The 12685-nt window shown below is 44.2% G+C and overlaps 1 protein-coding gene across 1 annotated transcript in view; it reads right to left on the reverse strand.

Moving 5' to 3' along the window:
- Positions 1-12685, reverse strand: part of CACUL1 (CDK2 associated cullin domain 1) — a 54579-nt gene that overhangs the window by 21327 nt on the left and 20567 nt on the right. Inside the window, exons 4-5 of the mRNA XM_045853857.1 lie at positions 2742-2837; positions 380-482 (exon numbers count right to left, since the gene is read on the reverse strand). Coding sequence (XP_045709813.1) covers positions 380-482; positions 2742-2837 — 199 coding nt within the window. The remainder of the gene's footprint in view (positions 1-379; positions 483-2741; positions 2838-12685) is intronic.

Genomic DNA, 12685 nt, shown 5'->3' on the forward strand with positions numbered 1-12685 from the left:
AGTAAGAATCAGAGAAGATTCTGTGCTACCACTTCAAAGATAAGCACGCTCTCCTTCTAGAGTCGCCACTAACAAAGTTAAGGGTAAACCCCTTACTAGTATTTCCCCCATTGTCAGGAGGGGTAAAAAAGGCAGCAAGTTTTGGGCCAGATATGAAGGCACCACCCAGTGACGTGGCTAAGCAGCTCCCAGCCCACTGGGTGACCTTCAGGTCTTATTTTCAACTCCTCAGGCCTCTCCCTAGTGAACTGGGCTGCGACACTCTGCCGTGTGACTCAGAAGACGTCGACGCTGCGGAGTGCGCGCCAGTGCTCTCTGCTCGAGAGAACACGTGTATCACTGCTGGTGTTCTCTCGCCCCTGCAAGCTCAGTTACTTACGCATTAGGCTGTAAATGTGCTTTTCTGCAACATGTTCCGTAAACAGCTTTATAAGGTCATCTTTTAAGTCTCTGTTAAGCTTGGTTTCGATGTAAAACTTATTCTGAAAAAGAAAATAAATTACTCCCAGTGCATTAATTAAGAGAAATTAATAAACTGAAACACTAAAAAATATTTTAGAAAACAACTCATAAAGACATGAATTAAAACATAAAAAAAAAAAAATCAAACAACAAAAAAATCCATGTCCTATTTATGTCTTTCTGGCATGGGGTTCAAAGCACACAAAGATACAATGCTATGACCCAGACACCTCCAGAACAACACAGAAAGATACCTGACATGTCCCAGACAGGGATGTACAGGACACATGGAACCACACTATGTGACAGGCATTTACTATGCCGTTTAAAAACACTTTATTATCTAAAAAGCAACACTGGGAATCACTAATGAAAGGCCCCCATCTATCAATGATCCAGGCTGAAAGCAGGTAGCAAACACGCACTGGCTGACTCCCAAATGACACTCCACTGCGATGCTCAGTCTGAGTCGTTCGGCTCACGGCACTCCTTAGAGACGGCCATCTCTGAACCAACTCTGGCTCAAAGGCAGACACGTGACCCAAGGTGGCCCCCGCAAGACCGAGAGAAACCTAGTCCTGAGTGTAAAGTATCTTACGGTCACCTTACCGCCCTGAGGAGAGCAAGGTGAAACAGATGCTGTGTACAGCCAAGAGAAAAAAAGAACCCGCGTCCTCGGTGACGCTGTTCAACCACAGACTCAGCCAACCCTGCAGACTGCCTTGTGTCTGGATTTTATTACAAGAGCTCATTCTTTCCCTTATTTACTTAAATCACCTTGAATCAGCTTTTCTGTTTCTGGTAGCCAGAAGCATCCTGATTAGAATAGCTGGCAAGTCAAAAAAGAGAGAATTTGCACTGGCCGGTGTGGCTCAGTGGACTGAGTGCCAGCCTGCAAACCAAAGGGTCACCGATTTGATTCCCAGTGAGGGCACATGCCTGGGTTGCAGGCCAGGTCCCCAGTAGGGGGCGCTAGAGAGGCAACCACACATTGGTGCTTCTCTCCCTCTCCATCTCCCTCCCTTCCCCTCTGTAAAAATAAGTAAATTTAAAAATCTTTAAAAAATTGAATTTGTTCATGTTTTAATATTACTTCAATGTATAGGAATGGAAAATGCAAGGAGGAATGTTAACAAGTTGCTCATTTTTAATTCCTGACACGAGTCTTTTTCCTCTTTAAAAAATTATAAATATAACAGGTGCATGGTTAAAAATTAAAACCATGCAGAAGGGTATACAGTAGAACGAAATACCCTCAGTAGACCCTCTGTCCCACCCCCAAAGGTCCCACTCTACACTGGGAAAATTTTCGTTATGTTCTTTCTAAAGTGTACCTTGCATATATATATGAGTACGCTTTATTCCCTAATAAAGAAGAAAATACAAAAGTAAAATCTAAAAAAGAAAATACTTGCTAATGGAGCAATATTTCATACTGCTCTCTATGTTGCTTTTTCACCTAATGTCTCCTGGGGAAGACTTTTCTCTGAAATAACGGATGTGTCATTATTTTTCCTGCGCTTTTTTCAACTGTAAGTATCTTCCATAAGTTACTTAAATAATAGTCCCCTGCTGATCACAGAAATTTCTCCCAGTGTTTTTTTTTTTTCTAGTTGTTTTGTTTTTTCAGTAAAGTATATCTATGGAGAATAAATAAATCGTTTTGAAGACTGGTATACAACATCCAGCCATCTCCATGCCATAGATTACAGGGTCAGCCCACACACCCCATTCCCTAATCAACACACGAAGAGGATTTGGGGTACCGACTTCCCTGCGCTGGGACAACGAGCCCCGCCTAACAGGACCACCAACGACTCTATGCACTTAAGGGGGGAGGGGCTAACCAACAAAGTCAACAGACTACAAATTCCACTCAAGGCACAATTCTCCAAATGAAAGTGATCAGCAGAATGGAAGCAAATTGTATTGTTCTTTTTTATGAAATGACTTTCTTGGCATTTATCACACTTCATGTTTTCAGATACATAGCTTAATTCTCTATTCTGAGGACAAAAAGAATCTTTCTTATACACCTTTATTTTCCATATGGCGGCAATAAAATAAATGCTAATTGGGTGATTGCTGATATTTAATGCCTGTCTATATAGCAATGTTGTTTATGTAAGTTTAAAACAGAGAAGGGTAAACAATTCCATGTCAACACTATCAAATATTCCCCAAATAGGTTAACTTCCATTTCTACCGTAATACACAGTATTAAAAGGCAACAGAACATGCTCCCCATGCTCAGATCAATATGCCGCGCTCCAACTTACCATATATATGAAAAGAGGCACAATGCTCTGCAAGGCTCCCATATATTGTCCAAGAGCTATATTAAATCTTTCGATATAGAGATCAGGAGGGCTGGCCTGTGAGCAAGAACACACATGTGATCATTCTGGGAAACCCGGGTTACGTCACAATCTGAAGTGCAAACGCTCCACTTACAAGCTTTAGGCCTCGCCCAGTGAACCCTCCCTTCTCCCTCAGCTTCCGTTACTCCGCACGGACAGGTGTGGTGCCACCAGGTGCCTGCACACTGAGTGTTCTTTCCACCTACGTGTGAAACCAGGGGGGCTCAGAACACTCAGTCACCCGACTTCAGTTTCTCAGCCAGTAAGTCCTGGCCAATCCGAATCCTTCCATCTATTCACGTTCCTTTCTCAGCACCCTAAAACCTTTAGAAAAAGCTCACATTGCCAATGCAGGGCGCACCGTGCACCTCTCCACATTCCAATCTGCTCTTTCTCGGGTGCAGCCCAGCTCGGCCAACATGGGGAACGGCCAGCAGTTCCCAACCAGCATCGGGACGCTGCTTCAGGCTTCCCGACCATATTCTCTACCTGAAGGTCTTTACCGCACCCCCGACCAGACTCACCTAACTTCTGCGCATCCTTCACGGTCTGTCACCTCCTCATACACACCTGGGCTGCAGGGCCCTTCACCGTCACACTTGCTCACTTCTCCCACTGGGTGGGGTCTGTCACTAAGCTTAGGTCCCCTCAGGGCCAGCCCCAGGCCTCCCCTCCCCATCTCCAGTGCTGACGCGGAGCTGGGCACACAGTAGCTATACATAAAGGCATGCCTTCCGAGGACAGAGCCTTTCTTAAACATAAATTTGGTAAAACAAATCTAACCTAGCTTTGTTTAAATCTAAATTATTTTACTATTTAACAGAGCTGTATGACATCATGCAATTCATTTAGGCCTCTGAATTCCAATTTTCACACATATAAAACAGGAAAAATACCAACGTGCTATTTCTAAGAGGTGCTTAGATTCAAAGAAAATGGTAAGTGCTTTGAAAAATGTCAAATATGGCACGTGCATATGCAACTAGTAAGTAAACTTTCTGAACTAACTACCCATTTGCCTAATACTTCATAAAAACCCATTAATGTTATTAAAAACATTCCTTATCAACTAAAGAAACTGGGGGAAATGGTTCCACATTATGACCAAACTTTATAATTAATGAACAGAAACATGTGATAGCTTTCTCTACAGTGCTTCAAAGACTCTAGAAATGATATTTCAGTATTCAAAGAAATAAATTTTAGAAGTATTACATGAAAAAAAATCTGAAGAGGTTTTGCATTAAAATAATTTTCTCTTTTTATAAAAGGACACTGTCTATCCCAAAGTTAAAAGTAGGAACAATGATTAAAAGGCATACTTAGTAGCAGACAGAATAAACAAAATTGAATTCCTTAGTTATTCTTTTCAAGAATTCACAAAACTTCAAAGGTTATGGGCAATAAAAAGTACTTTTTCTACTAAATCAAATGTCGGGACATTCAGTTTTTTATTTCCACATTTCATGCAGCACTAATTCAAAACCTTTTAAATGACAGGGCTATAAATTATAACACTCTTCTAAAACAAATCCAATCTCTTTACTAGGAACCTAGAAAAAACTATTTTTAAAAACTAATCAAATTGTTCATCCTTAAAACTTAAATTCAGTATACTCTGGGCCCCACTAGGGAAATTGCTACCTACTTGATTTACATCATTTCGACATGAATATATTTGGCTTGGACATTAAGGGAAATTTTTTACCCCTAAAACAAACAAGTTTCATTTTCTTCTCAAACAAGAAAAAGATGCCAGAAAATTAACTTTACTTCCAACTTTTCATAATAGACCTTGAGTCCCTGAAATGTATAATATGGCTGGGAGGGGAATGTTCTTTTTTTTAAAAATGACTAATGTATTCATCTGGTTTAAAATTCAAATTAGTTGAAAATGGTTTGGAGTTTACCTTTCATTCCTTCCTCGCTGAACCAATACTTAAGTCACTTATAACCTTCCAAAAAAATGTTATGTATATACAAAAAAATAACTATCCCATTTATACCCCTTCTTTTTCACATAAACAACTGTATGATTGTCACTGTACAATCACACACTGATCTGCAATTGATCTAAAAGTGTATCTTGGAAACTGTTTTATTCTGGCAGTTCTCAGACATTTTGACCTCAGGAATCCTTTACACTCTTAAAATAATCAAAGACTGCAAAAAGGTTTTTTTGGTTTTTAATATTTTATTTATTTATTTTTAGAGAGAGGAAGGAAAGGAGAGAAAGAGGGAGAGAAACATCAGTGTGTGGTTGCCTCTCATGCTACCCCCCACCAGAGACCTGGCCTGCAACCCAGCATGTGCCCTGACTGAGAATCAAACGAGAGACCCTTTGGTTCACAGCCCGCGCTCAGTCCACTGAACCACACCAGCCAGGGCAAGAAGGCATACTTTAATAGCCTTTTCAGATAATTGTGAACATGCTTTAAAACTTAACAAGTGGTAGTTTCTCACAGATTAGTTGCAATATAAAATCAGAAACCATCAATGAACTCTTTGTTCTCTAGCAATTAAAACCTATTGGTCTATCTTCCACTGTGAATGGATCTTTCACATACGCATTTTAAAACATCATGAACAGGTCATTTGGAAACACAAACTTACTGAATTATGCAGATCTTCCAAATGTTGACACATTTCACTATACGACGACAAACAAATTTCAATGGCTAGTATCACCTATCTAATCACCAGGGTCTTTTTGGTTAGGCACTGAGCATCAATAAAGGTCATGGTGGTCGATTCAGGCTTTCCATAATTCTAACTCTCACTTCAAACCTCAAATGTTTTCACTGGCAACAAAGACTGTCAGCTGTTTCCCCTGAAGTGACAGACTGACTTAATTCATTTTTGAGAAAACGTCTGTCAAAATACCAAAGTCTAAATAACCATAGTTTGTCAGTTAGTCATTCTTTTAAATAAAAATAGTGTTCTATGGGGTGGGGGAGAGCTAGTTTAGCTCAGAACTTATATAACCACACCAGGTTTCTTCTCAGACACATTCTTCCTTGGACGTTGGTACGCAGGGGGAATTTTTAAAGTACACTCAGAGTCACCATTTAACACATCAGTACTTCCCGCTGCTTCAGCTCGGGCACTCGTAAGTGAGGCGGGCTCGTTCCTGCTTCTGGTTCCTGCCGCGAGCGCATGGAGGCGAGGATTCCAGCGGTCTCACTCACTGTCGCTATTGTACCATCACAGCAAATACCAACGGAGGAAAAAGGGCAAATGACATTCTGGTAGTACTAGAAAAACAGTTCTGATCTTGTAGCCCCCCTGGAGGAATTTCAGGGGCCCTCAGAGATCCGCAAACCATAACTGAAGAATTCTCCTCTTGCCCTGACTGGTGGGGCTCCCTGGGTTGGGTGTTGGCCGGCAAAGCGCAAGGTCCCTGTTTCGATCCCAAACAGGGCACAGACCAACACTGCGGGTTCCGTTGGGACATGCAAGAGAGCAACCGATCCATGTTCCCTCTGCCACCAATGCTCCTCCCCCTCTTTCTCCCCCCCTTTCCCTCTCTCTAAAAAGAAATCGACAAAACAAAATAAGATAAAATAGAAATACTGGGTCGGCCAAAAAGTCCATTTAGTTTTTCCCATAAAATAAAAGACACATTGTTCATTTTCACCAATAACTTTATCGATCTGGATTATTTGGAATATGCTGGCTATGTCGTAGAGGCCAGGGTGCTGCTAAACATCTCCCAATGCGTAAGACAGCCCCACAGCAAAGAACTCTTTAGCCAGAATGTCAACAGTGCCAAGAAATTTCGCGAACCACTTCTGACACGTTTGATCAGTCACAGCAGCTTCCCATACACTGCACAAATCTGTTTTTGCACTTTGACTGCATTTTTACCATTCTTGAAATAATAAAACATAATATGCGGAAAATGTATATCTTGTTCCATCTTCAATGTTAAAATGGCTGCACAAAAATTCACCAATTTTGATAAGTTTTTTAAACAGATGTGCGCTGATGTGACGGCTGTCACAATGCAATCGCACAAAATAGTTTCAAATGACAACTAAGCTCTAACAGAGCCGCTGCACAGAAAAACCTAAACGAGCTTTTTGGGCAACCCAGTATGTGCTTGTAAGTACTGTCCAGTGTTTGAATGTACTATTCCATCAGGATGCATTTTGATTGCTTCTTGTTCATCTTTTGTTACCACAAACAATGCTGCCATCAGTAACTTCCCACAGATGTCATTTTGTAGACAGTTTTAAGATAAAATTTTAAAGTGAAAGTGGTAGAACTAAACAATAACCTTACGTACCGCTAGATAAAAACAAAGTGATGTTGGCACCTAGTCTGGGAGACCCGCGCTGCTGAACACCACTCAGTCAACGGGCTGGGAGACCCGCGCTGCTGAACACCACTCAGTCAACGGGCTGGGAGAAGCACCTCAAGGCCCGAGAGGAGAACAAGGCTTGTCGCCCTCGACTTCAAAAACCAGACGAGGAAGCTTGGTCGCTTACTCCAGTTCCATGCATACTGACCTTAGAACAGCATGGTCTGTTTAGATCGTTTTACTGCCCACCGGACAAACACACCATAAGCCAGGCCAGTTCTGCCCCACAGAACTTTCCGTGGTGATGGAAACGGTCAATATGGCAGCCGCCAGCCACGCGTGTTACTGAGCACTTGAAATGTATTTAATAGAGCCAGGACCTGAATTTTTATTTCATTTTAACTTTAATAATTACATATGGCTAGAGGCTACCAAACTGGACACTGCAGATGTAAAATACAAACAAGTTCCACATTTCACAGTTATATCCCTCTTCCTCTACCTACGCCTGCCCCCTCCCACCAAAATGAAACAAAAAATTAAGAATATGTGTTTCATGTCTACAAAAACGTTCTGGTCGTCTTTAAATAAAACAATGACTTTTTCATGCGAAAATGAAATAGGAAAGAAAAAAGAGTCGAAAGAACTAATAAACATTACAAGAGCACTCACATCTATCTTTAGAGAAGGAAGCATGTTCACTAAAAATTTTTAAAAATTAAAAATGCGATTGCAGAAAAATAAGCACTACCAACATTGGTAGGTGACTACCATGAACATTTTCTTCTGTTCTTGTGTCTGTGTATTTAATAAATACAGAATTCCATTATTTTGTATCTGTTTTCATCACTCCACCACATATCATCAACGTCTCCCAGGTCAAATGTATTTCTGTGACGTAGTCACTGTCTGGACACACCACTGTCCATTTCATCAGTCCCTCTTCATTAGCTACGGAAACTGGGCTTTGCTCTTTGTACTACCCGGGTCTGCCTGGACACTTCTAATCCACATTAGCGCTTCAGTGGTGCAGCATGTCCAGGGGCTTCAGCGACAGCGCAATCTGACATTTAAACATGAGATCACACCACTCCTTGCTTAAGAGGGAGACCAGCGTCGGGCTCCAGGGTTCCTCCCCGGCCCAGAGAACCTGAGCTCTCCAAATCACCTGAAGAACGTGAGTGATACCAATTCCTTGGCCATACTCCAAAGTCCTGACTCAGAAACTCTCCAGAAGGGTATGTTTTTAATGAGAACTTCAGGGGATTCTTCAAACTGCTGCCCCGGCAGCTGTTAAGCATTTAGAATTGTCTACCGTTTAGAAACGTCTACCGTGGACCCCGTGGAAGGCAAGCGGCCCTCTGGGAAGAGGTCTAGGGGATTCAAGAAAAGGCTGAGCAGCAATCACCATGCAACACAAGGCACGTGCGGCATGACGACAGTTACAATTCAGCTGCCAACTCTACTGAAATCAGTAAAAATACGGCACACTAACACTTTAACACTAGTATTAAGAGTATGGGTGAATTTTTCCTTTAAATTTAGTAATTTCTTGACTGTTACTAAATTCAGTAATTATAAAGTTATTAAAACGGAACAGGGAAGTTCCCCCTCCACTAAGAATGCAGAAATTCATGAAAGAACATCAGTCCCACACCTATGATTAAAAAAAAAAAAAAAGGCTGGTTAACCCACGTAACCTATTTTTTGAGCCTATCAGAGACCTGAGGTCTCGGTATCTTCCATACGCAATGTCCAACCAGATGAAGTGAATTCCAAAGAGCGACAAGCTCCCCCAAGGAAAGAAAGGACACAGGAACGGCTTCTCCTTTGGGGAGGACATCCACAAAAGCTGGTGAGAAAACCACGCTGTAATGAATCCTTAAAGGCCGAGCGTGCACGAACAGCACAGAATCCCAGAGTGCCTTGCACAGGGGCGGCCGCGCCCGCCCTGTCGCCAGCTCTTCTCCACGGCTTCCCCTGGGTCTCTGAGAGGAGTGGCGGCAGTGAAAGGGACGTGCCAAGGTCTGGGGACGAGGCGGGAGTCCCTGCAGAGCCCAGCTCGCTCTGCACCCTCCAGGAGGGGGAGGGTGGTGACCGGCTGCCAATGGAAGCCATGAACAAACGCTGCCTGAACCCTGGACCCTACTCGGTACAAAGCAAAACTCATTTGCTGAAGGGAAGAGGTACGAGACCCACCAGCACCCTGGAGACCCTTCTGTGAAATGATGCAAAAACTCTACCGCTGGCGTGAACCCTCCAGCCCACCGGTCCCCAGCAAAGGTCGGCGACCACCGGAGGGGGTAGAAACTCCGCTCACGCCCAGGTTCCTGCGCTGCCGCAAACCAAGAGAACACCGGAGCTGCGGGAAGTGCAGGAAGCCTGCTCACTCCCCAGCTGTTCAAGTTGGGCACAAGGCTGCCACAGGGCGCAGGGGACCAGCGGGCAGGGCGGGGAGAGCAGGAACCCTCCTGGGCTCTGGAGAAGGGAGGACAAACACAGCCTGCAGGCCAAACCTGGCCCCCACAGGTTTCATGAATATGCATTTATGGCAACAGTGAAGCCCATCACTTACAAATTGTCTCCGGCTGCTTCCATCTGCAACAGCTGAGCTGAAGAAGCTGCGACGGAGACCATGAGACCCCGTGAGGATATTGACTCTCTGACTCCTGGTGGAAACAGTGTACCAAGCCCTGCTCTAGACCTTGAACTGAGGAGGAAAAGGCGATCTGTAACCGGGGAGGGGGCGTGGGGCATGGGAACGCTGACTAAGCCCCTCCGAGGCCTCAGACTCACAGACCATTCCCACGGCTGAGGCAGGAGCAGGAGAACCGAACCAAACAAAAACCACAGGATCTGCCCCTCACCTCCCACACCTGGCACCACCTAACAAGTAGCCAGCCAGGCGGCCAGCCACTCACTGCTGAGGAGGGCGAGAGTGCGAAGAAGGCGCCCCCGGGAAGCAGAGCCTACTGAGAGACTGAGAGCCGGGGAGAGAGCAGGAGGAGCGGCAAACACCCTCCCAATTCAGCCCCAGAACCAGGCAGCCACAGCCCACCACTGGGGCTGTAGTAACAACAAAGCCTGCAGTCACCACGAAACTCAAACCCAGCTCAACGATGTACAGAGGAGCACGACTCAGCCCTTCACACTAACAGCCTGACGGAAGACAGCCACGCCACTTCTAGGCATAAGTATTGTTTGTGTCCGTCTCCACTGCTGTATTTATATACAGCGCTCAGCATTTAACCAAAAATTAAGAATTACTAAAAAACAAAAATCAAGAAAACATAACCCATTGTCATGAGTTAAAGAGCCGGCCCAGGCTGGTGTGGCTCAGTGGACTGAGCACCGGTCTGCGAACCACATGGTCGCCGGTTCGCTTCCCGGGCAGGGCTCAGGCCCCGGTTGCAGCCGGTCCCCAGCAGGGGCCGTATGAGAGGACTGATCTATGTTTCTCTCCCTCCTTCTCTCCCTCCCTGCCCCCCTCTCAAAAAACAAATAAAAAAGATACCTTAAAAAGAGAGCTGACAGGCCCAGATGCAAAGATGCCCACGAACAGCGACGGTCACACAGACTTGAAAATAACCGCGGTTAGTACACGGAGCGACCTGGCAGGGAAGGCGGACAACACGCATACAAACGTGGGGCATTTCAGCAGACAAATGGAAGGGCTTTTTAAAATCCAATGGAAATGCTAAAAATTCTCAAATTTTAATTTAAATCTTTTCATATTTATTCCTATATTACCAGCTATGATTCTGGCATTTTGGACACCGCACAAATGGACCTGGACGCTCTCTCAAGGACCCTTAGTATTATTTTCTGAATCAAACCAGAAATTCCTTCTTTAAAAGTCCGCCTCTGCACCACTAACTTCAGCAAAAACAAACAGTGTGTAATACGCTTTTAGTCTAGCTCATTCCACGACCTCCCAGAGCAATGGCCAGACTGCCAACGGACAGATGGGCCACGGCTCCAGCAGCAGCGCCAGTCCCACCCGAGGCTGACAGGGAGGCCGCCGAACAAGGGGGCGCCCCCCAGCACATCCGGCGCCGCGCTCTCATCCCTGCGACGAAGGCAGTGTTCCCACAGCAGACCACCCGAAACCGGCACGTCACACGGAAGGTGGATGAACCACGGGAGCTGTAATAAACTATGATAAACCCTCTATCAGATGCTCCTATTGTAAACCGTAACAATGAGTTTCTCAGCAAAAGTAGCAATAAGGAAGTAAAAGAGAACCCAGATGACATTTCTCTTGGAGCATTAACTCCCAAAGCTAACTGCTACTACAATTACTACTATGACGGTACGGACATTTCTTCCTCATTTACTTCTAAAATAAGACTTTCCTCACTGTCTTAAACAGTAACCTGGATGGAAAGTCCAGCCTCTGTATCCTGGATTCCTTTAGCTTATCCACACAATAATGAGGTAAGTCTAGGTTCTGGTCCTGGGTCTTAAACCCACTAGCCGGTGACACGGAGCAGTCACAAGGGGTCCAAGGATTAGTACTTCACACAGAAAACATCCAGAGGTCAGGACTAGGATGGCTTCGCACTTTCCCATGCACCTCATCTCACAAACGCTTGGCAAAAACTACCACTTAACCCTATTTGCTTATTTTTTAAAGTAAACTTTTTCCTTACCTTTTCCAATTTAAGGATATAACTGTCTCAAAACAAAAGTTTATTTTAAAAGAATACAACTTCTAATTGTACTGTGTTCACTGTGGCAATAAACTACTGCAAATAAGTGTTATTTACTTAAGTGATCTGACTCTCCTGCTCACCACCGACTCCATTTTCTGAGGTCAGGACGTGGTCTGACCTGAACAAGTAAGATGGTTCTAGTAATCTCAGCTGTAAAACTAAACATGCTAAGCCCTGGCTGGCGTAGCTCAGTGGATTGAGCGCGAGCTGCGAACCAATGCATCACAGGTTTGATTCCCAGTCAGGGCACATGGCTGGGCTGCAGGCCACAGCTTCCAGCAACCGCACATTGATGTCTCTCTCTCTTTCTCCCTCCATTCCCTCTCTAAAAATAAATAAATAAAATCTTTAAAAAAAACTAAATGTGCTTTTTATCAACGAGCGGGTGCTTTCATCAGCTCCCTCTCTGGGACCCGGCATCATGTGAGGCCCGGTGGGGAGAAAGCACCGTCCCGCCTTCCTCGGACGACAGTGAACGTACAGGGCACCTCACTGACAGCCTCTCTGAGCCAAGAACAACTAACTCTGCCACAGCAGTTGCTTTAAGTCCCAGCATGGATTAATACACAGATCTCCAAATAACTTACGAAGAAAACATTTCAGAAGAACACACACGTGAAGACTTACCAGTTGGCAACAATATTTATTTTACTTGAAATATATGTAAAAAGGATGACAGGCAACTTTCTTATTATCTAGAATCTCCCTCACTCTAGCAAGGAGTAAATACCATATTTGGGGGAATGAAAGCTTTCTTTTTTTAATGCTGTGTGGTTCAACAGGTATAGATATAAGCGCCTTTTAAAAAAACCAGAAACTTCCAAATGACCGGGTAACAAGACAAG

This window comes from Phyllostomus hastatus, unplaced genomic scaffold, assembly GCF_019186645.2.
Source record: "Phyllostomus hastatus isolate PE091 unplaced genomic scaffold, TTU_PhHast_1.1 phas_scaffold_1066, whole genome shotgun sequence".
Taxonomy (NCBI): domain Eukaryota; kingdom Metazoa; phylum Chordata; class Mammalia; order Chiroptera; family Phyllostomidae; genus Phyllostomus; species Phyllostomus hastatus.